General features: G+C 41.7%; 1 protein-coding gene across 1 annotated transcript in view; it reads left to right on the top strand.

Moving 5' to 3' along the window:
• Nucleotides 1-24,309, top strand: part of LOC134355255 (calcium-activated chloride channel regulator 1-like) — a 96,995-nt gene extending 72,686 nt beyond the window's left edge. Inside the window, exons 12-14 of the mRNA XM_063065050.1 lie at nt 1,096-1,263; nt 10,082-10,306; nt 23,055-24,309. Of these exons, the coding sequence (XP_062921120.1) occupies nt 1,096-1,263; nt 10,082-10,306; nt 23,055-23,452 (791 nt within the window). The 3' untranslated portion in view covers nt 23,453-24,309. The remainder of the gene's footprint in view (nt 1-1,095; nt 1,264-10,081; nt 10,307-23,054) is intronic.
• Nucleotides 24,310-25,591: the final 1,282 nt, after the last annotated feature.

The following is a 25,591-nucleotide window of genomic DNA, read 5'->3' as shown; positions in this document are numbered from 1 at the left end:
TTGTTTATGTAGAGTTTTTCATAAATTCTATTCTATTTCTTTATTTTTCTGTGAATGCCTGTAAGAAATATGGTGACATATACGTACTTTGATAATAAATTTTACCTTGACTTTGGCCTTGAAATAAAGCTGATTTTTAGTCTCTGTGCAGCTGAAAAGCAAAACAGCTCTGGATCAAAAAATAGTTGGTGTAGCTTGGCTTAATTTACAGATTCCAACTTGTGAAATTGTCTTGTTTTCATCTTCCTATACCATTTCGTTATGGATGTGGTGGTAGGGCAGAAGTTAACTTACCAGAATATTAAATCAAGAGACCTGACTCAACAAATCTCATCATGAAACAAAACTCTCCATTTTATATTCAGTTAACAATAGGGACTATAAAAGGGAAGCCCCCAAGGGTGGCCACAATCAGTGGAATTGTTCCTTTAAAAATCCATACCAATCTAGTTCACTGGAGTTTTTTAGAGAAGGTCAGATTTATCTTGTCTAATACACCATGTCGTGACTCTGAAATGCAAGTCAAATATTAGCATTAGTTGGTTATAACCAGAAATTATAAGAAGTATCGATTAGGTGGATAGTAACAGTATTTTTCCACAAGTCAGGGGAATCTAAAACTAGGAGACATAGACTTAGGATGAGAGGGAAAAGTTTTTAAAAGAAACTTGAGGGGCAAATTTTTAAGAAGAGTCTGGTGAGTATATGGAATGATCTGCCAGAAGAAGCAAGTGGTTGAGGCAGATTATAGTATTATTTAAGAAAGTACATGGAAGCAGGATCCTGGAGGGATGCAGGCAAAATGTAGGAAATTGGGTCTAGCTGAATGGGCATCGTGGACTCATTCGACCAAAGCGCTGCTTTGTGGCTCTATTGACATCAAAGCCAATGCAACACAACAACCAAAGAAAGTTTTGAAGTTCAGTGTTTGGACATATTATGGTGAGGTTAGTCACCTCCATAATCCTGTTTTTTAGCAATTATTAGTGAAGTTTTAATATCCTTTGTACCTCTTGTACACAGTCACTTAATTTTTCTGTATTCAGATTTCTTTATATTATGACAGTAGTCTTTATCCATTTATTTTGACTTTAGGTGCTGATATCGTCAGGAATGACGGGATTTACTCTAAGTATTTCTTCGACTTTAGTGGAACTGGAAGATATGCGGTTAAAGTGCGTGTACAGGGATTCGAAGGTACCACAAAGTTAACAGTCAGAACAGGAGGACAGGCCAAGTGCCTACCAGGATTCATGGAAAATGGTAATACATATTATAAAGTAGCAATGTGGAATTATTATAGTAACAGTGAACAATTTGATGTCAAGGTAAATCATTGAGTTCGGCTATATTGGTCCTTACAGCTCATATCAAGGCCTGGATTGTTGTTGACATGTAGACAGTGGTCAGAGACCAAGGGTCAGAATTGTTCCAATGCATTTTACTGATAGAAACATCTGATATGCGAATCAAAACCATGATTTTATTGAACGTATGAGCATCCCAAGTCTTTTTCCTGTTGCGATCATTCAGGGGAATGAAAGTGAACACCAAAGTAAAGGGTTTGTTTAGGATATTACCAATGACACTCTCACTTCAGAGGCAGAGAGCTGTGGGTGCAAGTCTCACTCCACTTGAACCTTCTTACACTTACTGCCTGTTATGCCACTGACATTTAAGGCAACAATAAAGGTCCACCATCTCCGGTGGTGTTCAAGGCTTCCTTCATTGTGTCAGAAGCTCTGTTTTCTTGACTGTCAGTCATACAAGTTCCAGGTGGAGACTCAGGAATACTGTCGCCCATAGATGTAGAAGGATTCTTCTTTGCTGCTTTTGTAACAGTTCTGTTTTACTAGTCAGGGCTGTTAGCCCTGAGCTGAACCCCCAAACCTGGAAGACCGTGGACCACTCTTAGTCTGTCCTCTACCCCCTGACCTTTTTGGCATGGATGACCCTACTAAAAGCCAAAGCACAAGCCATGAGTGCAGCCAATATAGCTCTCTGGGTTATTGAAGCATGAAAGCCTTCAAATCACAGCAAGGTTTTGGTCCTCTTGGAGGCTCTTGAACCTAAGAAAGAGGAGGAGTGGAGCCTGCTCCACCATTCAACAAGATCTTCCACCTCAAACAATATTTTCTTCTCAATGACCATATCATGTGATACTCTTAATAAGCCAAAGTAAATGATTGCAGTTTTAAATGCAACCAATGAGTGACTTCCCGAGAATAGAACTCCAGTAAGTGACCTCCCTTTGAGTAAAAGAATTTCTACACAATTCAGTCCTAAAGACCTTATCCTTTATTTGGAGACCATGATCCCTCATTCTAGGACAGAGAAACATGGAACATAAAACAGTACAGCACAGTAACAGGCCTTTTGGCCTACAATGTTATGTCAAACCAATTCAATTAGTAATCAAATGGCTAACCAAATTAATCTCCTCTGCCCACACAATGTCCATATTCCTCCACTTTCTTCACATTCTTGTGCTCATCTAAATGCCTCTTAAAGTACTTTGCATCTCCCTTGTTGTCCCCTCTGATTTTTTTTCTAAACCTGAGGAAATAGTGGCTTAGCCTGCTCAGGCTCTGATTGCACAGTAGATCAGGCATCATGGGATTTTGCTGAATCTTCACTGCTCAGCCCAAAAGCAAATATGTTTTTTTTTAACCTGCACTTCAGGCCAAAATTGTACAAAATGCTCCAGGAATTGTATTATCAGGACCAATATAATCACAATAAAAGATTAAAGGTCAGCTCTATTTGCCACGTGTGCATCAAAACATACATTGAAATGCATCCTTAGTGTGAATGACCAACACAGTCTGAGGATTGTGCTGGAGGCAGTCTGCAAGTATCGCCATTGTTCTGGCATGAATATAGTATGACCACAATTTAACCCTAACCTGTACATCTTTGAAATGTGTGAAGATACCAGAGCACCCGGAGGAAACCCACACAGTCACAGGGAAAACGCACAAGCTCCTTACAGACAATAGTGGGAAATGAATACTGTATTTAACACCTTTTGCCAATATATCAATTTCCTTCCCAACTGTGGGCTAAAGGACCTATTCCTGGTTTATACTGTTTTATTAAAGTTGCATCTGCACGTTATTGCTTTGCATCTTGTAACTAGGGTACTTAGGTTAACTTGAACAACAACATTTCCTAATCTGCCAGCAGTTTAAGAAATGTTCTGCTTTTACACTCACATTTTTCCACCCTGTACTCCACTTGAGGTGTTGCTGCCCGTTCACTCAGTACATTTATACCCCCTTCAGCCTCTTTCAGTCTTCATCACCACTCACCTTTCTGCTGTGAGTTATGTCATCAGCAAGCACAGAAACAGGACATTTGGAAACCTCAGTTGCCATGGGCAACACAGTAGCACAGTGATTAGCACGAAGCTTTACAGCACTAGCGATCGAGTTTCAATTCCTGCCACGGCATATACGTTCTCCACACCATGACGTGACATAAAAACAATGTATTTTAGAATCAGAGTCAGGTTTAATAACAGCAGCATATATCATGGAATTTGTTGTTATGCAGCAGCAGTACATTGTAATATATAATAATAAAAACTGCGAATTGCAGTAAGTATATGTATAAATAAAATAGTTAAATTAAATAATTAGTACAAAAAAGTAGTGAGGTAGTATTTTTGCGTTCAAGGTCCATTCAGAAATCAGATGGCAGGGGGAAGAAACTGTTCCTGATTCATTGAGTATGTGCCTTCAGGCTTCTGTACCTCTGTACCTCCATCTTGATGGTAACGTCACCTGGGTGATGGGGGTCCTTAAAGATGGATGCCACCTTTTTGAGGCATCGCTCTTGGAAGATGTCCTGGATTCTATGGAGGCTGGTGCCCTTATGGAGATAACTGAGTTCACACCTTTCTGCAGCTTCTGTCAATCCTGCGCAATGGCCTCCTCGTACCAGACGGTGATACAGCCAACAAGAAAGCAGCCCGCAGTACATCTGTAGAAATTTGCGAGTGTCTTTGGTGATATACCAAATCACTTCAGACACCTAATGAAATATAGCCGCTGCTGTGCCTTTTTTGTAACTGCCTCAATATGTTGGGCCCAGGATAGATCCTCAGCGATATTGACACACAGAAACTTGAAGTTGCTCACTCTTTCGACTTCTGATCCCTCTACGAGAGACCGTCCCTCTATGGTGAGTGTTGCCTTGTCTTACCCATTCTGAAGTCCACAATCTGTTCTTTGGCCTTACTGACATTGAGTGCAAGGTTGTTACTGTGAAACCACTCAACTAGCTGATCTATCTCACTCCTGTACACCTTCTCGTCACCATGTGAAATTCTGCCAACAACAGTTATGTCATCAGCAAATTTAAAGATGGCATTTGGGCTGGCCTAGCCACATAATCATGGGTGTAGAGAAAATAAGCAGTAGGCTAAGCACACATCCCTGAGGTGCACCAGTGTTGATAATCAGCGAGGTGGAGATGTTATTGCTGATCTGCACAGATTGTGCTCTTCCGATGAGGAAGTTGAGGATCCAGTTAGAGGGGGAGGTTTGGAAGCTTTTTGCTCATAACTGTAAGAATGATTGTGTTGAACACTGAGCTCTAGTCAATAAACAACAGCCTGACAGAAGTACAGTATAAGTATTGTCCAGGTGATAGAACCAGTGATATTGCATCTGCTGTAGACCTACTGTACTGCATGTTTCAATGCACATGTGACAAACAAAGCTAATGTTTGTATTTTTATCATTGCAATAAGCTTTTGAGTATTTAGGCCCCCAGCTCCAATCCCTGTACTCTATCACTAGTCAGAGTCAGCCAACCTGAGAATAGCTTGCTTTGTCCAACTATTTCTTTTTTGGTCTGTTAACTCCCAGTTCATGCTAGTATTCTGCTTTCAGTTCCATGTGCACTCACTTTGTTCACCAGTCTCCTGTGTAAGACCTTAATGAAACCCTTCCAGAATTCCAAAAATCACTAACTGACCCGCTCCCTCACTGAGATACATCCTCAAAGAATTCCAAACAGTTATTCAAAATGATTTGTCTTTCCTTAATCCATATTAATTCTGTTCAATTTCATTACAATTTTCTAAGTGTCTTGATACCAGAACCTAAAATTATAGATTTCAGCATTAACTCCAGTTCTGAGACCCTGCTTTCTGCCCCTCTTGTTTTTTAATTAAACAGTCACATTTGCTCCCCTCTCATCAGCAGAAACCATTTCAAAATCAGTAGGATCTTGGAAGGTGATGAACACAGCAACCACTAAAATCCCCTCTGGAATATATATACATCATCATATCCTTGGAATTTTTCAACTTGGAGATTAATTATCTTCAGTATAAATTTTCTATTGTTTATTTATTTCCTCTGTTACGTACCCCGTAACTGGGTTGTCAAACCAGCAGAAATGGATCACTCAGTTGGAGTCTGGAGTACTAGAACTAAGAAAGTTTTATTAAAGAAACAAGCAACACAGTAATCGAAAGGATAATAAATGCAACAGTTCAGTGATGATAAACACACATGTGCACAGAATTAAGATAACAGCATCAATCAAGCTCTATCGTTGTCTAGGGGTAAATGACCAAATTTCAAAATGACTCAAAGTTCAGTCCAGTTAGTAGTTCAGTTCGCAGTAATCGTTGCCATGGCGATGGACAAGGTGGGGGAAGAGACAGAGAGAACAGGAACAACTGATCATTCAGAACACTGCTTCACTCACAGACCAGCGAGATGGCTCACAAGCAACTTTTGGGCGGGTCCTTGGTGATGTCACCTGAGGTCACCGACTGTGACCCCTCCTCCAGATGCGGTCAATCCTCTGCAGTGAACCCGGCACCCAGGCAAGGGCGGACACACACCGGGTTCCCGCTGATCGTACCTTTCCACCCTTGTCGTTGTCTGATACTTCTCACCCACTCGTGAGAGGCGCACCGCTTCCAGGGTCTCGTTACCTCGGGTGGCGTGTGTCCAGCCTTAGCGAACCTGTCCCTTTTTATCCCCCTGCTGGGGCATCGCCTGTCCACCACTTCAAACAGTTCAGGGTTCAAAGGGGGAGCCGCTCCAGACAGCTCTCTCTCTCCCACGTCCCTTCATTACACATCTCCAGACGCTGCTCCATTGTTCCTTATCTCTCCTTCCCCTGAGGGCAGGTGGCAGACCAACTGCTGATGTCACTGATGCTAACCCAGGCCAGCAAACATCTTAATTTTATGTGTATTCTCGTAACACCTCATTCCCAGAAAACTCTTGATTTCCTCATATTTCTGTGTGATTTAATGTGCTTTCTGCAAAAACAGAAACAGCAAATTCTTGTTTAACTGTATTGTTTTTTCCTTATAAACTTTACTGCCTGGAAGGGATCCAATTCACTCCAGCTGAAGGGTTTCAATCCAAAACGTTGACCTCTAATCTCCCGCAGTAGATGTTGCCAGACTCCCTGCGTTTCTTAGGTTTCTTGAATTTCTTGTGTGTTGTTCCAGCATTTACAGCCTCTTGCATCTCCAGGGGTCCAATTAACTCATACTAGCCTTTCCCATTTTACATACCAAAAGAACCTATTTAGTTCTTATGCTATTATAAGTTCAGTTTTCTCTTTCTTTATTAATTTCTTTTGTCATCCTTTGCTCAATTCTAGAGTATTCAAAGTCTTCAGGTTTCTGCCTTTTCTAGCAATTTAATAAGCCTGTAATAACTATCTTTAATATTTCCTGTAATTCACATTAGAAAACCACTCCAGCTATGATTTGGTGCACAAGGGAAAGTATATCTGTTTCAAATCTGTATTATTTCATAAAATATTTAGCCTGATTGGAACCAAGTTTCTAGCAAGATTGAAGAGCTGAAGAATATGACTACAAACATAGCACCAGAGGTCAGTGGGACTAAAAGGCAGTGAGTCCTATGGACTTAATTATCTACAATACGTAGCAGGGCAGATGGATTAAAGTGTAGGAAAGTGTATAACCATACACTTTGGTAGAAGAAATAAAGGCATAGACTACTTTTTTTAATGGGGGAGCAAATTCAGATCTGCGGGTTGAGGTTCTAAATTGAGGAAAGGTCAATTTTGATGGCATCAGAAATGATCCAGCAAGTGTGGATTGGGACAGGCTGTTGTCTGGAAAATATGTACTTGGAAGATGGAAGGACTTCAAAACTGAAATTTTGATTGTACAAAACTTATATGTGCCTGTCGGAATTTAAGTTAAAGATAATAAGTGTAGGGAACCTTGGTTTTCAAGAGGTACTGAGGACCTGGTTAAGAGAAAAAAAGGAGGTGCTTAGCAAGTATTGGCAAGTAGGAACAAATGACACGAAATGCTAGAGGAACTCTATGACATGCTCGAGGAGAGTTACACATAACAAAAATCAATTACATTCATAAACTTGAGAAAATCTGCAGATGCTGGAATCCAGAGCAACACACACAAAATGCTGGAAGAACTCAGCAGGTCAAGCAGCATTTATGGAAATGAATATAAAGTCAACGTTTTGGGCCAAGACCTTTCTTCAGGACTGAAAAGGAAAGGAGAAGACACCAGAATAAAAAGGTGGGGGAACGGAAGGAAATTTCCTCAATAGTGGTAGGTGAACCCAGGTGGCTAAGAAAGGTAAAGGGTTGGAGAAGAAGGAATCTGATAGGAGTGGAAAGTGGATCATGAGGGAAAGAAAAGGAGGAGGGGAAAGTGATAGGTAAATAAAAAGAGCTAAAAGTACAGAGAAGGGAATAAAAGAAGGGGGGGATTTTTTTTTTAACTAGAAGGAGAAATTGATATTCATCCCATCTGGTTGGAGGGTATCCAGATGGAATATAAGGTGTTGCTATTCCACCCTGAGCATGGCCTCATCTTGGCACAATAGGAAGCCATGGAACAAAATGCCAGAATGGGAATTAAAATGTTTGGCCTCCAGAAAATTCTGTGATCTGGTTAGCTGACTTGTTTGCTCAGAGAATTACTCAATCAGCTGCGGTCTGGATGGAAATTGCATTGCTGATGTGTGAGATTGCAAGAGGTTATAAAGAGTTGTAGACTCAGCAAGCTCTGTCTCAGGCATAAGCTCCCCACCATCCAGAACGTCTTCTAGAGATGCTGCCTCAAGAGGAGGTATCCATCATTAAGAACCCACATGATTCAGGACAAGCTCTCTTGGTGTTAATACCATCTGGGTGGAGGCATAGGAGCATGAAGATCCACACTCAATGATTGAGGAAAAGCTTCTTTCCCTCTGTCATAAGATCTCTGAACTGTCCATGAACACTACCTCATTATTCCATTTCTTTGCATTTTTACTTTAGAAACATAGAAAACCTACAACACAATACAGGCCTTTCGGCCCACAAAGCTGTGCTGAACATGTCCTTACCTCAGAAATTACTTGGGGTTACCCACAGCCCTTTGTTTATCTGATCTCCATGTACCTGTCCAGGAGTCTCGTAAAAAACCCTATCGTATCCGCCTCCACCACCGTCGCCGGCAGCCCATTCCACGCACTCAGCGCTCTCTGCATAAAAAAACTTACCCCTAACATCTCCTCTGTACCTGCTTCCAAGCACCTTAAAACTGTGTCCTCTCGTGCCAGCCATTCCAGCCCTGGGAAAAAAGCCTCTGATTACCCACATGATCAATGCCTCTCACCATCTTATACACTTCTATCAGGTCACCTCTCATTCTCCGTCGCTCCAAGGAAAAAAGGCTGAGTTCACTCAACCTATTCTCATAAGGCATGCTCCCCAATCCAGGCAACATCCTTGTAAATCTCCTCTACACCCTTTCTATGGTTTCCACATTTATTTTTGTTATTTATAGTAATTTTATATCTTTGCATTATTATGCTGCTGCAACGCAACACATTTCTCAACATGTAATTCAGTGATATTAACTCCGATTCTAATTATCAAAGTTCAAAGTAAATTTTATTATTTAAGTGTACATCACCATATATAATCCTGAGATTCATTTTCTTGTGGGTATACTCAATAAATCTATAGAATAATAACCATAACAGAATCAATCAAAGACTGCCTAACTAGGGAGTACAACCAGAGTGCAGATGACAACAAACTGTGCAAATACAAAAAATAGTTAATTGATTGATTGGTAAATAAATATATAAATAAGAAATAATTATCAAGAACATGAGATGAAGAGTCCTTGTGATGACCATTGATTGTGGGAACATTTTAATGATGGGACAAGTGAAGTTGAGTGAAGTTATCCCCTTTGGTTCAACAGCCTGATGGTTGACGGGTTATAACTGTTCCTGAAACTGGTAGTGTGAGTCCTGAGGCTCATGTACCTTCTTTCTGATGGCAGATGCGAGAAGAGAGTATGTCCATCACAAAGGTGGTGAAGTCCACCATTAAGGACCTCCACCACCCAGGACATGCCCTCTTCTCATTGCTACCATCTGGAAGGAGTTACAGAAGCCTAAAGGCAGACACTCAACAATTCATGAACAGCTTCTTTTCTGTCTTCCAGTTTCCGAATGGACATTGAACCCATGAACACTACCTCACCACTTTTTAAATTTCTGTTTTTGCACTACCTATTTAATTTAACTATTTAATAGATATATATTTACTGTATTTCACAATCTTTCTATAGTATCATGTATTGCATTGTACTGTTGCCACTAAGTTAGCACATTTCATGACATATGCTAATGATATTAAACCTGATTCTGATTCTAATTCTAATGTCCTAGCTGGTGGGGGTCCCTGATGATGGATGCTGCTTTCCTGTTACAGAGTTTCATGTAATTGAGCTCAATGGTTGGAATGGACTGGGCCATATCCACCACTCTTTGTAGGATTTTCCATTCAAGGGTGAACCAGACTGTGATGCCACTAGTCAATATACTCTGCCCTACACATCTACAAAAGTTTCTCAAAATTTTAGATGTCATGCCGAATCTTCACAAATGGCTAAGGTGCCATGTTTTCTTCATAATTGCACTTACATACTGGGCCCAGGACAGATCCACTGAAATAACAACACCTAGGGAATTTGAAGTCATGAGGCATTTAAGCCCACAAAGTCAGGAAATAAATATGCATGTCCTTTTTCTCCATTTAGGAAATTTTGAAATAAACTCATTAGAACCTGAACTTCTTGAGAAGGAACTTAATAGCGAATTAGGAGACTTCAACAGGGTTCAAGCAGGAGGATCAATTTCGCTTCCCTTCACACCCACTAATGACTTCCCACCAAGTAAAATCACAGACCTTCAAGCAACATTACTTGAGAATAAAACTCATCTGGAATGGACGGCACCAGGAGGAGACTATGACCATGGATCAGGTAACTCTGGCTGGGCTGAAGTTACTTAAGAATAGTTTTGCTTTCTGGGTTTGAATTTTGACAGCCTGCAGGGACATGTAGATAGCTGTCACGTATTGTATACCTGATTTGATCCTAAAACATTTGGGTGGATTAAATCAAGTCAAGACACAAAGGGACAATGCAGAGTTATTTTTAGAAGGTTATTAGAACTAATATAATATAAAGCATTGTTAATACACGAATATTATAATATACTATGAATTATACTATGAATGAGGGCCTCCATCCGTCAGAGTTGACCATGGATAATGCTTTCTAGCGGTTCAGATACGCAAGTCTGGACAGTACAATATGGAGAGCAAGCTGTTGCCCATGTTACAAACTCCCCCTCTCCATGCATCTGATGAACCCAAAGGAACGGCAGAGACCGATCCAGTTTAGTACCAGAAGTGTTGCAGGAGTTGCCAGTCAGTATTGAGCTCAACGTAGGACTGCCTTAGAGATTCCAGTTCTGGATTTTTCTCTTGGGGTTTACTCCCAAAGCCTTCCTCATGAGTAGGCATTGCCGCAAGGCAGCGGAAGTTTGAGATCCGAGTTTTCCTTCTTCTAGCAGAGCTGTCAACCATGGCTGACGAGCCCCATTTCCCCGAAGTAACTGGTTTTAAGGCACTGATAACCCACCTTTGCCCCTTCTGTCTGTAGAAAAGGTTCCGCCGGGCTTAGTAGCTAAGCCACACATGAAGGCCAGAAGCTGGACTTGGTTGTCAGAGACTATTTGAGGCGCACACCATTGGGAGCATTTAATAGGCAGCAGGAGTTTGTTCCCATAACTGTCCCCAGCTATAACAATCTTAAGGACCCTTAAAGCAATACATATTTATTAAACTATTGAAAGAAGTTGCAAAAGAATTATACATCAAGTGGCCACTTTATTAAGGTACCTCCTGTCCCTAATAAAGTAGCCATTGAGTGTATGTCCACGGTCTTTCGCTGCTGTAGCCCATCCACCTCAAGGTTCAATGTGTTGTATGTTCAGAGATACTCTTCTGCTCATCACTATTGTCGTGTGGTTATCTAAGTTAATGTGAGCTTGAACCAGTCTGGCGAGTTTCGTCTGACCTCACTCATTAACAAGACATCTCTGTCCACAGAGCTGCCACTCATTCTTTTTGAATTATGCACATTCTCTGTAAATTCGAGAGACTGTTTTGCATGGAAATCCTCAAGATCAGCAGTTTCTGAGATACTCCAATCACCCCATCTGGCACTAATAATCATTCCACAGTGAAAGTCACTTAGATCACATTTTCTCCCCATTCTGATGTTTGGTCTGAACAACAACTGAACCTCTTAATCATGTCTGCATGCTTTTATGCACTGAGTTGCTGCCACACAATTGGCTGATTAGATACTTGCATTAATGAGCAGGAGTACAGCTGTACCTAATAAAGTGATCACTGAGTGCGTACATTCAGCCCATTGTGTGTAAGATACAAAATACCACACACTGACACAACATCTGCATTCTGACAATCTTACAAAGCTTCAAATCTAAACAGTTACTGTAGTTACAACACATGTATATTTCTTGAACCCAAATTCTGATTACAGCTCACCCTGTGATAACTTGCATGGATAGCCAGCTCCTATCCATAAAGGTGAACAGTTCTGTCTGCAGTTCCCTTGTAAGTTGCTCTGAAGCATTCTTTTTTATAGAGTGATAGTCACAGAGTAGTACAACAGGGAGACAGGCCATTCTGCCCTTCTCATCTATGCCAGCCAAGGTCCACCTAATCTAGTTCCATTTTCTAAATAATAATATCCAAAAACTAAACGCTGGCAAACCCATCTTCTTTGATATTGCCTTCTAAAATTCATACTTGTTTTCATTTCATTGGTTTGAGAAGATCACTGAGCTTATCAGCATCTTAAGAACTTTTTTACTTTCATGATCATTTAAATGCATCTGTTGACTTGAAAATTGTTTGGGCAGACATAACACAGAAGATCTGAGGAGAAAGCAGATAAGTAAATTGTCTGCAATGTGTGTGAATCAGATACCTGAATGGTCCATTGACCCATGAACCTTGTCTTCTGCACTATTTATTTATCTTGTAGTTTATAGTAATTTCAATGCATTGCATTGCAGTGGGTGACCATTGTGTCCAATGATGACAGGAAACCTGTGCGGGAGAGCTTTTAAAGTGGAAAAACTGTTCTACTGGGACAGTTCCACTCTTTCGAACTCAAAAGTCCAGGTCCAGTGGTACAAACAAGTGTCACAAACTGGGGTCTTCCCTAGTTGCAGAGGATGACCATGACGTCTTCTGTGCCTTGTCAGGCACTTGGCTCCATGGAGTGTTGCAGTAGCACCTTCCTGGCCATTGGATCTCACTGTAGGTCTGGAGCTGACCGCGCATGCTAGGACATGCATGTCCCTATCTCACCAGGGTATGAAACTGCTGGCTACCCTCACCTGGTTTAGCCCACCTGTTGAAGCAGTGTACCGAGCTGTGGCCACTGTCCAGTGGGGCCCAAAGGTGATTGAGCTGCCCTGGATTGGACATGACAAGCCCCTTCACCTCAGCTGCTATCCCTCCCTAGACTCCCCTTTCACCACATTACTGTTGCAAAACAACAAACATCAAGATATATATCAGTGATAGTAAACCTGATTCTGATTCTAAAGGACTCCTTTCACAGAATGTTCTGATCAGTTTGTTTTTCAAGTTCCGACCCACGACAGACTGTTTTTCCAGTCAATTTTTAGTCAATGTTGAGTTTAATGTTGGCTTAGGTTAAAGGAGTTGTATTCTTGATTTAGGTTTGGTTACAGGTATCACTCACAGACAAACAGGCAGACACACGTACACATGCACATGTGCACAGGCACATTCAAATGCATGCGTGTGCACACACACGTACACACATTTCTCTGCAGCTTTAAAGCAAAACACTGTAAATTGCTTCACATAAGCATTGTTAAGTGTTATTTGATGCTAAGTCTTCATCATGCCTTATTTTAGCCCGAAAGTCGGGAATCTGTGGAATTCGTTGCCACAAATGGCTGTGGAGCCCAAGTCAATGGGTAGATTTAAAGCAGAGGTTGATGGGTTCTTGATTAGTCAGGACACAAAAGGTTGCAGGGAGAAGGCAGGAGAATGGAACTGAAAGGGATAATAAAACAGTCATGATGGAATGTCAGAGCAGATTTGATGGACTGAATGGCCTAATTCTGCTCCTATGTCTAAAATTTTTTGATCAAGGAAGATGTAATGGAGTACATAATAAAGAAGTGGTGAGATAGAAAGATTTACATTATTGTGTTTAATAATGCACATTCCACTAAAATTGAATTTTGGCCAATGTTTATGTGACCTTTCATTGGAAACTATTGCTAACTATTTAGATGTTGAGAGCTGCTTTCTTTCTTTCTTTCCCATTTTATCATTGAATCAGTGAAACTACATATAAAACCAGCTGGGTCTTCTCGGCGGTCTGTATTGTACAAGGACTATCCATTCATCCTACTGGCTCCTGATCTTTCTCATCGCTCTGCAATCCCAATCTTTTTGAAAGCTGCTGTTGAACTTCCTTCCACCTTCCCTTCAGATCTCAGCAGTTCCCCTTATAATCAACACGCACAAAATGCTGGAAGAACTCAGCAAGCCAGGCAGCGTCCATTGAAAAGAGGAAAGAATCAATGTTTCAGGCCAAGACTCTTCATCAGGACTCGAAAAGAATTTCCATAGATGTTGCCTGGCCTGCAGAGTTTCTCCAGCATTTTGTATTTGTTGCTTGGATTTCCAGCCTCTGCAGATTTTTTTTGTGTTTATGAGTACCCATTATAGTTCTTCCTCTTCACATCCCACCAGAATACTAACCCTGCACATTACTAAATCTTTTGTCAATAAATTTAAACTTGAGTTTTCAGTTACTGACACTATTATTATGATAAGCAGTTTCTTCCTCTTTTCCTCTATCAAACTCTTTAAAGTTTGAACCTAACCTTTGCTTTGGTAGATCACAATCTATGGTTAAATTTCAGGTTAGGGTTGATGTTGGGGATATGATTAGGATTAGGGTTAGGGTTAGGGTTGATGCTGGGGTTACAACTGGGGTTGGAGTTATAGATAGGATTGAGATTTGGGATGTGTTTAGGGTTGCATTGGGGTTTGGGTGAGGGTTAGGCACCCTCAACCCCAACCCTGGATCATTCAGCTCAATCAGTGGTACCTGCCTTCCTCCTTTATCCCTTCCCTTCAGTGTATCCTTTTTGATATTCCTTTCCATCTCAGCTGCTTGTCCATCTTCCATTTGGAGCTGCACTTAGAGGAATGTGTTCAATTTTGCTCGCCCTGTTCTAGGAAAGATGTTATTAAACTAGAAATAGTTCCAAAACTATTTACAGGGATCTTGTCAGGACTCGAGGGACTAAGTTAGGACTTTATTCCTTGGAGCATAGGAGACTGAGTGGTGATCTTATAGAGGTGTACAAATTGAGGTTCAAAGTAAATTATTAACAAAGTACATATATGTCACCATATACAAACCTGAGACATATTTTCTTGCAGGTACACTCAATAAGTCCAATAACAATAACAGAATCAATGCAAGATCGCATCCAACAGGGCAGACAACCAGTGTGCAAAAGACATCCATTAGTCTTGTGAGACCATGGATCTGCGCCTGGAAAGTCTTCACTCTCCAGGGCACAGGCCTGGGCAAGGTTGTATGGAAGACCAGCAGTTGCCCATGCTACAAGTCTCCCCTCTCCATGACACCAATGTTGTCCAAGGGAAGGGCATTAGGACCCATACAGCTTGGCACCACATTCGTCGCAGAGCAATGTGTGATTAAGTGCCTTGCTCAAGGACACAACACTTTGCCTTCGCTGGGGCTCGAACTCACGACCTTCAGGTCGCTAGTCCAATGCCTTAACCACTTGGCCATGTGCCCAAAAGACAATAAACTGTGCAAATACAAAAGAAAAGAAAAGAAGCAATAATAATAAGTAAAAAGTGAGTCCATAGATTGTGAAAACAGTTCGGAGATGGAGCAAGTGAAGGTGAATGAAGTTATATCCTTTGGTTCAAAGCCTGATAGTTGAGGGGAAATAACAGGCAGGTTCTGTGGAGAGAGAAAGGTTGAGGTCTAATTTAATGTCAGAGAAATGTACACAATATGCATCCTGAAATGCTTTTTCTTCGCAAACATCCATGAAAGCAGAGGAGTGCCCCACAGAATGAACAACAGTTAAATGTGAGAACCCTAAAGTCTCCCCCAGCTCCCCCCTCCCACATGTAAGCAGCAGCGAGCAACGATCCCCCTTCCCCCACCAGCAAAAAATACACATCGGTACCATCACCAAGCCCAAGCGTGTGCTAAGCAATAGCAAAGACACAGACCAAAGTTACCCCAAAGGCTTCGCATTTCATCCGACATTCGACAAACCACAAGTTCTCTCTCTCCCTGGCAAGGGAGAGGGAGGTGTCCCCCATTTTCACAGCGAGCGGGAGACATAACAACAACCCGCTGGTTTACGATGTTAAGTCCGTTTCGTCGCTTTTCTCAAGCTCTGTGTCCAAAGATTGCAAAGGCCTCAGGTCTTCTGGCCCACAGCAAAAGATTTTCCAGCCTCCCCAATGACAAACAAGTCTCCTGCCATGACACCAACCCTCGATCCACCCATCTCCAGAACCCCGATAACACGATTGAGACTCTCAGGCCAAACCCTTGGCATGTGGAACTCCGAGAAAGGGTCCCATTCCCACAAAGAACCGAAGCCTGCGCACAACTCCAGGCCAGGGTCTTCAAAAGAACCCTGAAAGGGAAAAATAAAAATATTAAATGTGGAAATAGAACTGTTTCCAAAGATGCAAGCAAAGGAGTCGCCGTTAGGCGCAATTATCCCTCCCAAGCTCCAGCTTAAATGAGTTAGCATTAAAGAGATTAGCTTTATTTGTCACATGTACAATGAAACATGGAAACGTACAGTGAAATGAGTCATTTTGCATCAACAACCAACACACAGTCAGAAGATTGCGCTGGGAACAACCAGCGTCGCTTTTTGTTTGCCATTCTTCCAGTAACAACATACCAGTAGCATGCCTACAACTTAGTAACACTAACTGAACGTCCTTGGAATGTGGGAGGAATCTGGCGCAACCAGAATAGGACCTTGCAGTCACGGGAAAAACGTACGAACTCCTTACAGACAGCAATGCAATTTGGACCCTGATTGATAATCACTGGTGCTGTAAGGCGACTGCGCTAACCGCTATGCTGCTGTGTCACCCCTAAGGTGGATAACTTTACAGGTGAATGAGGCAGATCCAACACCATCAAGAAAAGTGCCACCAGTATAAAGGACCCCCACCATCCAGGACATGTCCTCTTCTCAATACTGCCTTCAGAGTGGAAGTACAGGAACCTGAAGATCCACACTCAGTGCATTAGGAAAGCTTCTTTCCCTCGGCCATCAGATTTCTGAATAGACAATGAACATATGAACACCAACTCACTATTTTTGCTCAAACAACAGGAATTCTGCAGATGCTGGAAATTCAAGCAACACACATCAAAGTTGCTGGTGAACGCAGCAGGCCAGGCAGCATCTGTAGGAAGAGGTGCAGTCGACTGCACTTCTTCCTACAGATGCTGCCTGGCCTGCTGCGTTCACCAGCAACTTTGATGTGTGTCACTATTTTTGCTCTTTTTTTTTTGCACTGATTATTTAATTATTTTCTATATACTATATTTCTTATCATAATTATAGTATTACCCTGTGTTGGCACGTGGCCAAGTGGTTAAGGCGTTGGTCTAGTGATCTGAAGGTCGCTAGTTCGAGCCTCAGCTGAGGCAGCGTGTTGTGTCCTCGAGCAAGACACTTAACCACACATTGCTCTGCAACAACACCGGTGCCAAGCTGTATCGGCCCTAGTGCCCTTCCCTTGAACAACATTGGTGGCGTGGAGAGGGGAGACTTGCAGCATGGGCAACTGTCGGTCTTCCATACAACCTTGCCCAGGCGCAAAACCTTCCAAGGTGCAAATCCATGGTCTCATGAGACTAACAGATGTCTATAGAAATATATATAAATGCATTATCCTGTACTGCTGCCACAGAACAACAAATTTCATACTACTTCAGTGATAAAAACCTGATTCTAATTCTGAAAAGTGCTCAGAGAGACCTGAACGCAGTCATTCAATCTATATTGGATTCTGCGGGGAAGAGGAGACTGCATTGTGAGCACCAAATACATTAGTTTGCAGGAAGTGCAAGGAGTCACTGCTACCCCTGAAAGCAATGTTTGGTCTGTGCTTGATTAAGGATGCAGTGAAAGTGCATGACATGCATCTCCTCTGGTGGCATTAGAGAGTGCTACAAGAAGCGAAGTGGTTGATGGAGAAGGAAGAAAATATCAGTAAATCTGAAGGGACTGGCCCCCACAAAACTGGTAAATTACTTTTATAGTTACCACACATCACATGTGGTATATTTTGCTTTGCATGCCATCCACACAGATCATTTCATCACATCAGTGTACTGAGATAGTATAAGGGAAATCAATAATAGAATGCAGAAGAAAGTGTTACAGCTACAGAGCAAGTTCTGTGCAGATAGATAATATCCTCCAAGACCCTATCATAGGGTTTAGAGGCTTGTGTGCCTCAATGACCCGGAGCACTATGTTGGCTGGAGTCAGGGCCTTGTGCTTTAGCTTTTGGTAAGGTCATCCATGCCAAACAGGTCAAAGGGTAGAGGCCAGACTAAGAGTGCCCCACCAGTCCTCCAGGTTTTGGAGTTCAGCTCAGGGCCAACAATCCTGACTAGTCAAAAAACAATCGTTACCGAAACAACAATGAAGAATCCTTCTATACATACAGAAATTGAGGACCTTCATTGCTGCCCTAAATGCGGCATAACAGGCAGTAGGTAAGGGAGACAATATGGTGCAAGGCCATAATGAGGTAGATTGTAAGGTCAGGAATTCATCCTATCATACTAGGGGCCCATTCTATAGTCTTCTAGTAATAGGATAGAGTATATCTCCTTGAGCCTGGCAGTCCTTTATTTTTATCTGTTCTGTAGTTTTTACACTTTACTCTGGATTGTTATTTTCGTATCTTGTCAGAATCAGAATTAGAATCAAAATCAGGTTTAGTATCACTCACATATGTCATGAAGTACATTGCAATGCATAATAAAAACTATAAATGACAATAAGTATATATAAAAAAGAAAATGAAATTAAATAAGTAGTGCAAAAGAGGGAAAAAAATGAGGCAGTAGTAATGGGTTCATTGCCCATGCAGAAATATGATGCTAGAGGGGAAGAAGCTGTTCCTGAAGCGTTGAGTGTGTGCCTTCGGGCTCTGTAATGGTAGGGCATGTTCCGTGTGATTGGGGTCCTTAGTGATGGATGCTGCCTTTCTGAGGCATCACATTTTGAAAGTGAAATTGATGCTGCAGAAGCTAGTGCTCATGATGGAGCTGGCTGAGTTTACAACTTACTGCAGCTTTTTTCCAATTCCAAACAGTGATGCTGCCTGTTAGAATGTGCTCCATGGTACATCTGTAGGAATTTGCAAGTGTCTTTGGTGACATACCATATCTCCTCGAACTCCTAATGAAATATAGCCACTGTCATGCCTTCTTTGTAACTGCGTCAATATGTTGAGCCCAGGATTGATCCTCAGAGATCCTCAGAAACTTGAAAATGATTACCTTCTCCATTTGATCCCCCATTGAATTCTGGTATGTGATATCTCAACTTCCCCTTCCTAAAGTCCACGATCAATTCCTTGGCCTTTCTGAGTGAGTGCAAGGTTACTGCTGCAACACCTCTGAACCAGCTGATCCATCTCGCTCCTGTGCACCTCCTCATCACCACTTGAATTAATGCCAACAATAGTTGTGACATTGAGAGGTAAATAGATGGAGTTTGAGCTGTGCCTAACCACGCAGTCGTGGGTATAGGGAGAGTGGAGCAGTCGGTTAAGCACACATCCTTGAGGTGTGCTACTGTTGATTGTCATGTGAGGAGGAGATGTCATTTCTGATCTGCACGGACTGTGGTTTCCTCAGGAGGATGTCAAGGATCCAGTTGCAGAGGGAGGCACAGAGGACCAGGTCTTGGAGCTTGTTGATCAGAATTGAGGGCAGGATTGTGATGAGCTGTAATCAATAAACAGCAGCCTGATGTTACTCTGCCTCAATGCACCATGTAATGATTTGATCTGTATGAACAATATGCAAGACATGCTTTTCACTGAACCTTGGTACACATACAAGAATAAACCAGTATCAGTACAAATACATGCTTTCAGCTTTTCGTATCTTCTCCCCAATAGGAGGAGGGAGAAGAATGTTTAGACTGGGTGAGATCTTTGATCATTTTTGTTGCTTTAGCAGTGGGAAATGTGGACAAACTCCAAAGGGAAGGCTGGTCCCCATAATGGACTAGGCTTTGTCCACAGCTCTCTGTTGTTTTTTATGATCTCAAACAGAACAGTTGCCATGCCAAGATGTGATGCATCAGAACAGGACCCATGAACACTATCTTGCTATTTCTTTTTTGCACTAAATATTTATTTTTCATGTTTTTATATCTCCTTTCAGTCTTAACCCATGAACTCTAGTTCTTGGCTCACCCAACCTCAGTGGAAGAACTCCGCTTGCATTTACACTATCCACACCCTCATAATTTTGTATATCCCCTCATTTCCTATGCTCCAGGGAATAAAGTCCTAACCTTGTCAAACTTTCCCTCTAACTCATGTCATCAAATCCTGGAAATATCCTTGGAAATATTCTCTGTACACTTCCAGTCTAACTAATATCAATTTCACGGCATATCTTACTGATAATGAATCTGACTCTGATTCTGTGGTGCATCATTATGGGAAGAGAATGGAGAGATGCATTCAGTGCTACAAAAGCCAGGGCTGAACAGCATCTTGGTAAAATTCTGTGACACCTTTTCCAAGGACATGATATCCTTGCTTAAGTATGCTGCTTAGCACATACTATGTGAGGCCTAATCTATGCTTAATGAGGGTTTGACTTCTTTGCCCTCATGCCCTTGGACTCATTTCATAAAGCCAAGGAAAATGTGTGCTTTTTCCAGCTGTATACTCTCAGTAACCACTTTATTTGACATAAGATATAGGAACAGAATTAGGCCATTTGGCCCATTGCATAAAAAACAGAGAAAACCTACAGCACAGTACAGGCCATTCGACCCACAAAGCTGTGCCGAACATGTCTTTACCTTAGAAATTACCAAGGGTTACCCATAGCCCTCTATTTTTCTAAGCTTCATGTACCTGTCCAGGAGTCTCTTAAAAGACCCTGTCGTATCCACCTCCACCACCATTGCTGGCAGCCCATTCCTTGCACTCACCACACTCTCCGTAAAAAAAACTTACCCCTAACAGCTCCTCTGTACCTGCTTCCAAGCACCTTAAAACTCTGCCCTCTCATGTTAGCCATTTCAGCCCTGAGAAAAAGCCTCTGACTATCCACACGATCAATGCCCCTCATCATCTTATACACCTCAATCAGGTCACCTCTCACCCTCCATCGCTCCAAGGAAAAAAGGTCATTTATAAAAATCACAAAGAGTAGGGGTCCCAGAACAGATCCCTGAGGCACACCACTGGTCACCAACCTCCATGCAGAATATGACCCGTCTACAACCACACTTTGCCTTCTGTGGGCAAGCCAGTTCTGGATCCACAAAGCAATGTCCCTTTGGATATCATGCGTCCTTACCTTCTCAATAAGCCTTGCAAGGGGTACCTTGTCAAATGTCTTGCTGAAATTCATATACACTACATCTATTGCTCTACCTTCATCAATGTGTTTAGTCACGTCTTCAAAAAATTCAATCAGGCTCGTAAGACACGACCTGCCTTTCACAAAGTCATGCTGATGTTCTTAATCATATTATGCCTCTCCAAATGTTCATAAATCCTGCCTCTTAGGATCTTCTCCATCAACTTACCAACCACTGAAGTAAGACTCACTGGTCTATAATTTCCTGGGCTATCTCTACTCCCTTTCTTGAATAAGGGAACAACATCTGCAAACCTCCAATCTTCTGGAACCTCTCCCGTCCCCACTGATGATGCAAAGATCATTGCCAGAGTCTCAGCAATCTCCTCCCTCACCTCCCACAGTAGCCTGGGGTACATCCCATCCAGTCCTGGTGACTTATCCAACTTGATGCTTTCTAAAAGCTCCAGCACATCTTTTTTCTTAATATCTACATGCTCAAGCTTTTCAGTCTGCTCTAAGTCACTCCTATAACTTCCAAATCCTTTTCTGTAGTGAATACTGAAGCAAAGTATTCATTAAGTACATCTGCTATCTCCTCTAGTTCCATGCACACTTTTCCACTGTCACACTTGATTGGTCCTATTCTCTCACGGCTTATCCTCTTGGTCTTCACATATTTGTCAAATCCCTTGGGGTTTTCCTTAATCCTGTCCGCCAAGGCCTTCTCATGGCCCCTTCTGACTCTCCTAATTTCTTTCTTAAGCTTCTTCCTGCTAGCCTTAAAATCTTCTAGATCTATATCATTACTTAGTTTTTTGAACCTTTCGTTAGCTCTTCTTTTCTTCATGACTGGATTTAGAACATCCTTTACCACGGTTCCTGTACCCTACCATCCTTTTCCTGTCTCACTGGAACGTACCTATGCAGAACTCCACACAAATATCCCCTGAACATTTGCCACATTGCTTCCGTACATTTCCCTGAGAACATCTGTTCCCAATTTATGCTTCCAAGTTCCTGCCTGATAGCCTCATATTTCCCCTTACTCCAATTAAATGCTTTCCTAACTTTTCTGTTCCGATCCCTCTCCAATGCTATGATAAAGGTGACAGAATTGTGATCACTATCTGCAAAATGCTCTCCCACTGAGAGATCTGACACCTGACCAGGTTCAGTTCCCAATTCCGCCATTTCATCATGGCTGATTCATTTTCCCTCTCAGCCCTAATTTCCTTCCTCATGCCCTGACTAAACAAGAATCTATCAACCTCTGCCTTAAATATATCCAATGACTTGCCCTTCACAACTGCCTGTGGCGATGAATTCCACAGATTCACCACTCTCTAGTCAAAGAAATTCTTCCTCCTCTCTATTCTAAAAGGACACCCCTCTATTCTGAAGCTGTGTCCTCTGATGTTAGACTCCCCGCCACAGGAAACATCCTCTCCACATCCACTCTACCTCCTGGACCTAATAAAATGGCCACTGAGTGTATATTTGTGGTCTTCTGCTGCTGTAACCCATCCAGTTCAAGATCATTGTGCTGTGTGTTCAAAGATGCTCACCACTGTTGTAACACGTGGTTATTTGAGTTACTGTTGCCTTCCTGTCAGCTTGAGCTAGTCTGGCCATTCTCCTCTGATCTTTCTCGTCAAAAAGGTACCACTCACTCAAAACTTCTTTTGTTTTTCTGTAAACTCTAGAGATTGTTGTTTGTGAAGATCACGGGAAATTAGAGTATTTGAGATACTCAAACCACCCTGTCTGGCACTAACAATCATTCCATGGTCAAAGTCACTTTGATCACATTTCCTCCCCATTCTGATGTTTAGTCTGAACAATGGAACCTCTTGACCATGTTTGCATGCTTTTATGCATTGAGTTACTGCTGTCTGATTAGCTGATGAAGGGTACCTGATAAAGTGGCCACTGAGTATATAAAAATATATTAAAATCAATCCTCTTCTATCTTTTTTAGCATCTCATTATGAAGTGAGAACAAGTGACAAACTGCTACAACTACGAGATAATTTTCCCAAAGCTCGACTAATTAACACGACTGTCATGATTCCGCAACCTTATGGCTTCAAAGAAATGCTAACTGTTTATTCTGAGAAGCCAAACATGCAAAATGGGACAGTGATCTACTTTGCTGTGCGTGCATATGACCAGAGCAATCAATATTCTGAGGTGTCAAACATAGCCAAGGTATCTTACTTCGTGTTTTTGGCTAAGAAACATCATTCCACTTATTTATCATGGAAAGGATGGATTCCAATATTAAGTGGAATTACTCTGAGTACAATTACTAGTATCATTCTTTGCGCTGTGTGTCGACGAAGGAAAAGGAAGCGAGTGAATCTTGCAAATGCATAGGAATTTTACAAAGGGAATGATGAAGTTGCTTGCAATTAAAATTGCCTAGATCTGAGCAATTGGGTTTCTTAACTGGGTTTCATTTTAGGGACTGAGTTAGAAGGGGGAAGATCAGATTATGATCCAAAGTCAGTTTTCCAATATATGATTGATATTCCAGGATTATAGCGATTGGGAGAATACCCGTGCAAAGTTCACCCTCAATGACTATTTGTTAATTCTCCAGGCTTTAAACTGATTTGTACTGGTTATACTCCTGGGTGCTTGAGCCAAGGTTCCCAGCTCTTTGAATCTCAGCAAATTCGTGTATCCAATACAGATATAGAATGTAGAACATAGAACAATACAGCACAGTACAGGCCACTGAGCTACAAACCTGAACCGGACTTTTCACCTACTCCAAAATCAATCTATCACATCTCTCCCACAAAGCCCTCCATGTTTCTTTTATTCATATACATATCTAAGAGTCTGTTAAATGTTTCCTACTTTTTTTATGCCATGGACCCCTACCATTAACTATGGGATCCTTGGACTCCAGGCTAGGAACCCCTGGTCTAATGTATCTGGCTCTATCACCATGCCTAGCAGGGCAATCCACGCACACACACGCACACACACACACACGCACACCACTCTTCGTGTAAAAAAAAAGTACCGCTGTATATTCCTGATACATTCCACCAATCACTTGAAAATTACACCATCTTGGATTAGCCTTTTCTACCCTGGGGGACAAAAAAGTGCTAGCTCTCTACTCTGCCAATGGCTCTTATCTTACACAGCTTCATCAAGTCACCTCTCACCGAAAAACCCTAGCTCGCTCAACCATGTATTTGAAATGGACAATATGTAAAATGGACTAATTTTGTAGCATTTCCCTTTGCTATGCACTAATAAAATATTTCCATTGAAAATTTTGTCTCCTTTGTGTGGTTAAAATGACTATTGATAAATATTTAATGCTACATAGAAGTCTGGTGTAGAGAAACTTTAAAGTATTGGTGGAACTATGTTGACATGGATTGAAGAATTCAGGTACACAGAAGAAAGGGGTGAATCAGATTCAGATTGTTTTATTGTCATGTACACCAGGGTCAGAATGATTTATTGTCATGTACACCAGGGTCAGAATGATTTATTGTCATGTACACCAGGGTGAGAATGCTTTATTGTCATTGATACTAGGGTGAGAATGCTTTATTGTCATTGATACCAGGCTCAGATTGCTTTCTTGTCATGTACACCAGGGTCAGAATGATTTATTGTCACTGATACCAGGGTCAGAATGCTTTATTGTCTTGTACACCAGGGTGAGAATGCTTTATTGTTATTGATACCAGGGTCAGAATGCTTTATTGTCATGTACACCAGGGGTAGAATGCTTTATTGTCATTGATACCAGGCTCAGATTGCTTTATTGTCATGTACACCAGGGGCAGAATGATTTATTGTCATTCATACCAGGGTCAGAATGATTTACTGTCATGTACACCAGGGGCAGAACGCTTTATTGTCATTGACACCAGGGTGCAATGAAATACATTGTGTGACGGTAACAAGGTAAACAGAGTACATGGTAATAATGAGTACAACAATAAGTACACTCAGTGGCCACTTTATTAGGTGCACCTGTACACTTATTATTCAATACAAATATCTAATTATTGAATTATATGGCAGCCATTCAGTGCAGAAAAGCATGCAGACATGATCAAGAAATTCAGTTGTTCATACCAAACATCAGACTGGGGAAAAAATGTGATCGTAGTGAATTTGATCTCAGCAGAATTATTGTTGGTGCCAGACAGGATAGTTTGAGTATATCAGAAACTGCTGTTCCTCTGGGATTTTAAGCCATAAAGACATAGAGCAGAATTGGTCTAGTTGGGCCTTTGTATCTGCTCCGCTATTTCATCGTGGCTGATGCATTTCACTCTCCACCTTATTTTCTTGCCTTCTCCCTGTAACCTTTCACGCCCTAACTTAAGTATCAATCAGCCTCCACCTTAAATACACCCAATGACCTGCCATCCACCGCTGCCTATGGTAATGAATTCCACAGATTCACCACACTCTGTGAAAGAAATTCCTCCTGATCTCTGTTTTAAATGAACATCGCTCTATTCTGAGATTGTA

This window comes from Mobula hypostoma, chromosome 12, assembly GCF_963921235.1.
Source record: "Mobula hypostoma chromosome 12, sMobHyp1.1, whole genome shotgun sequence".
Classification (NCBI taxonomy): Eukaryota; Metazoa; Chordata; class Chondrichthyes; order Myliobatiformes; family Myliobatidae; genus Mobula; species Mobula hypostoma.
This window is presented reverse-complemented; position numbering and strand designations above follow the sequence as displayed.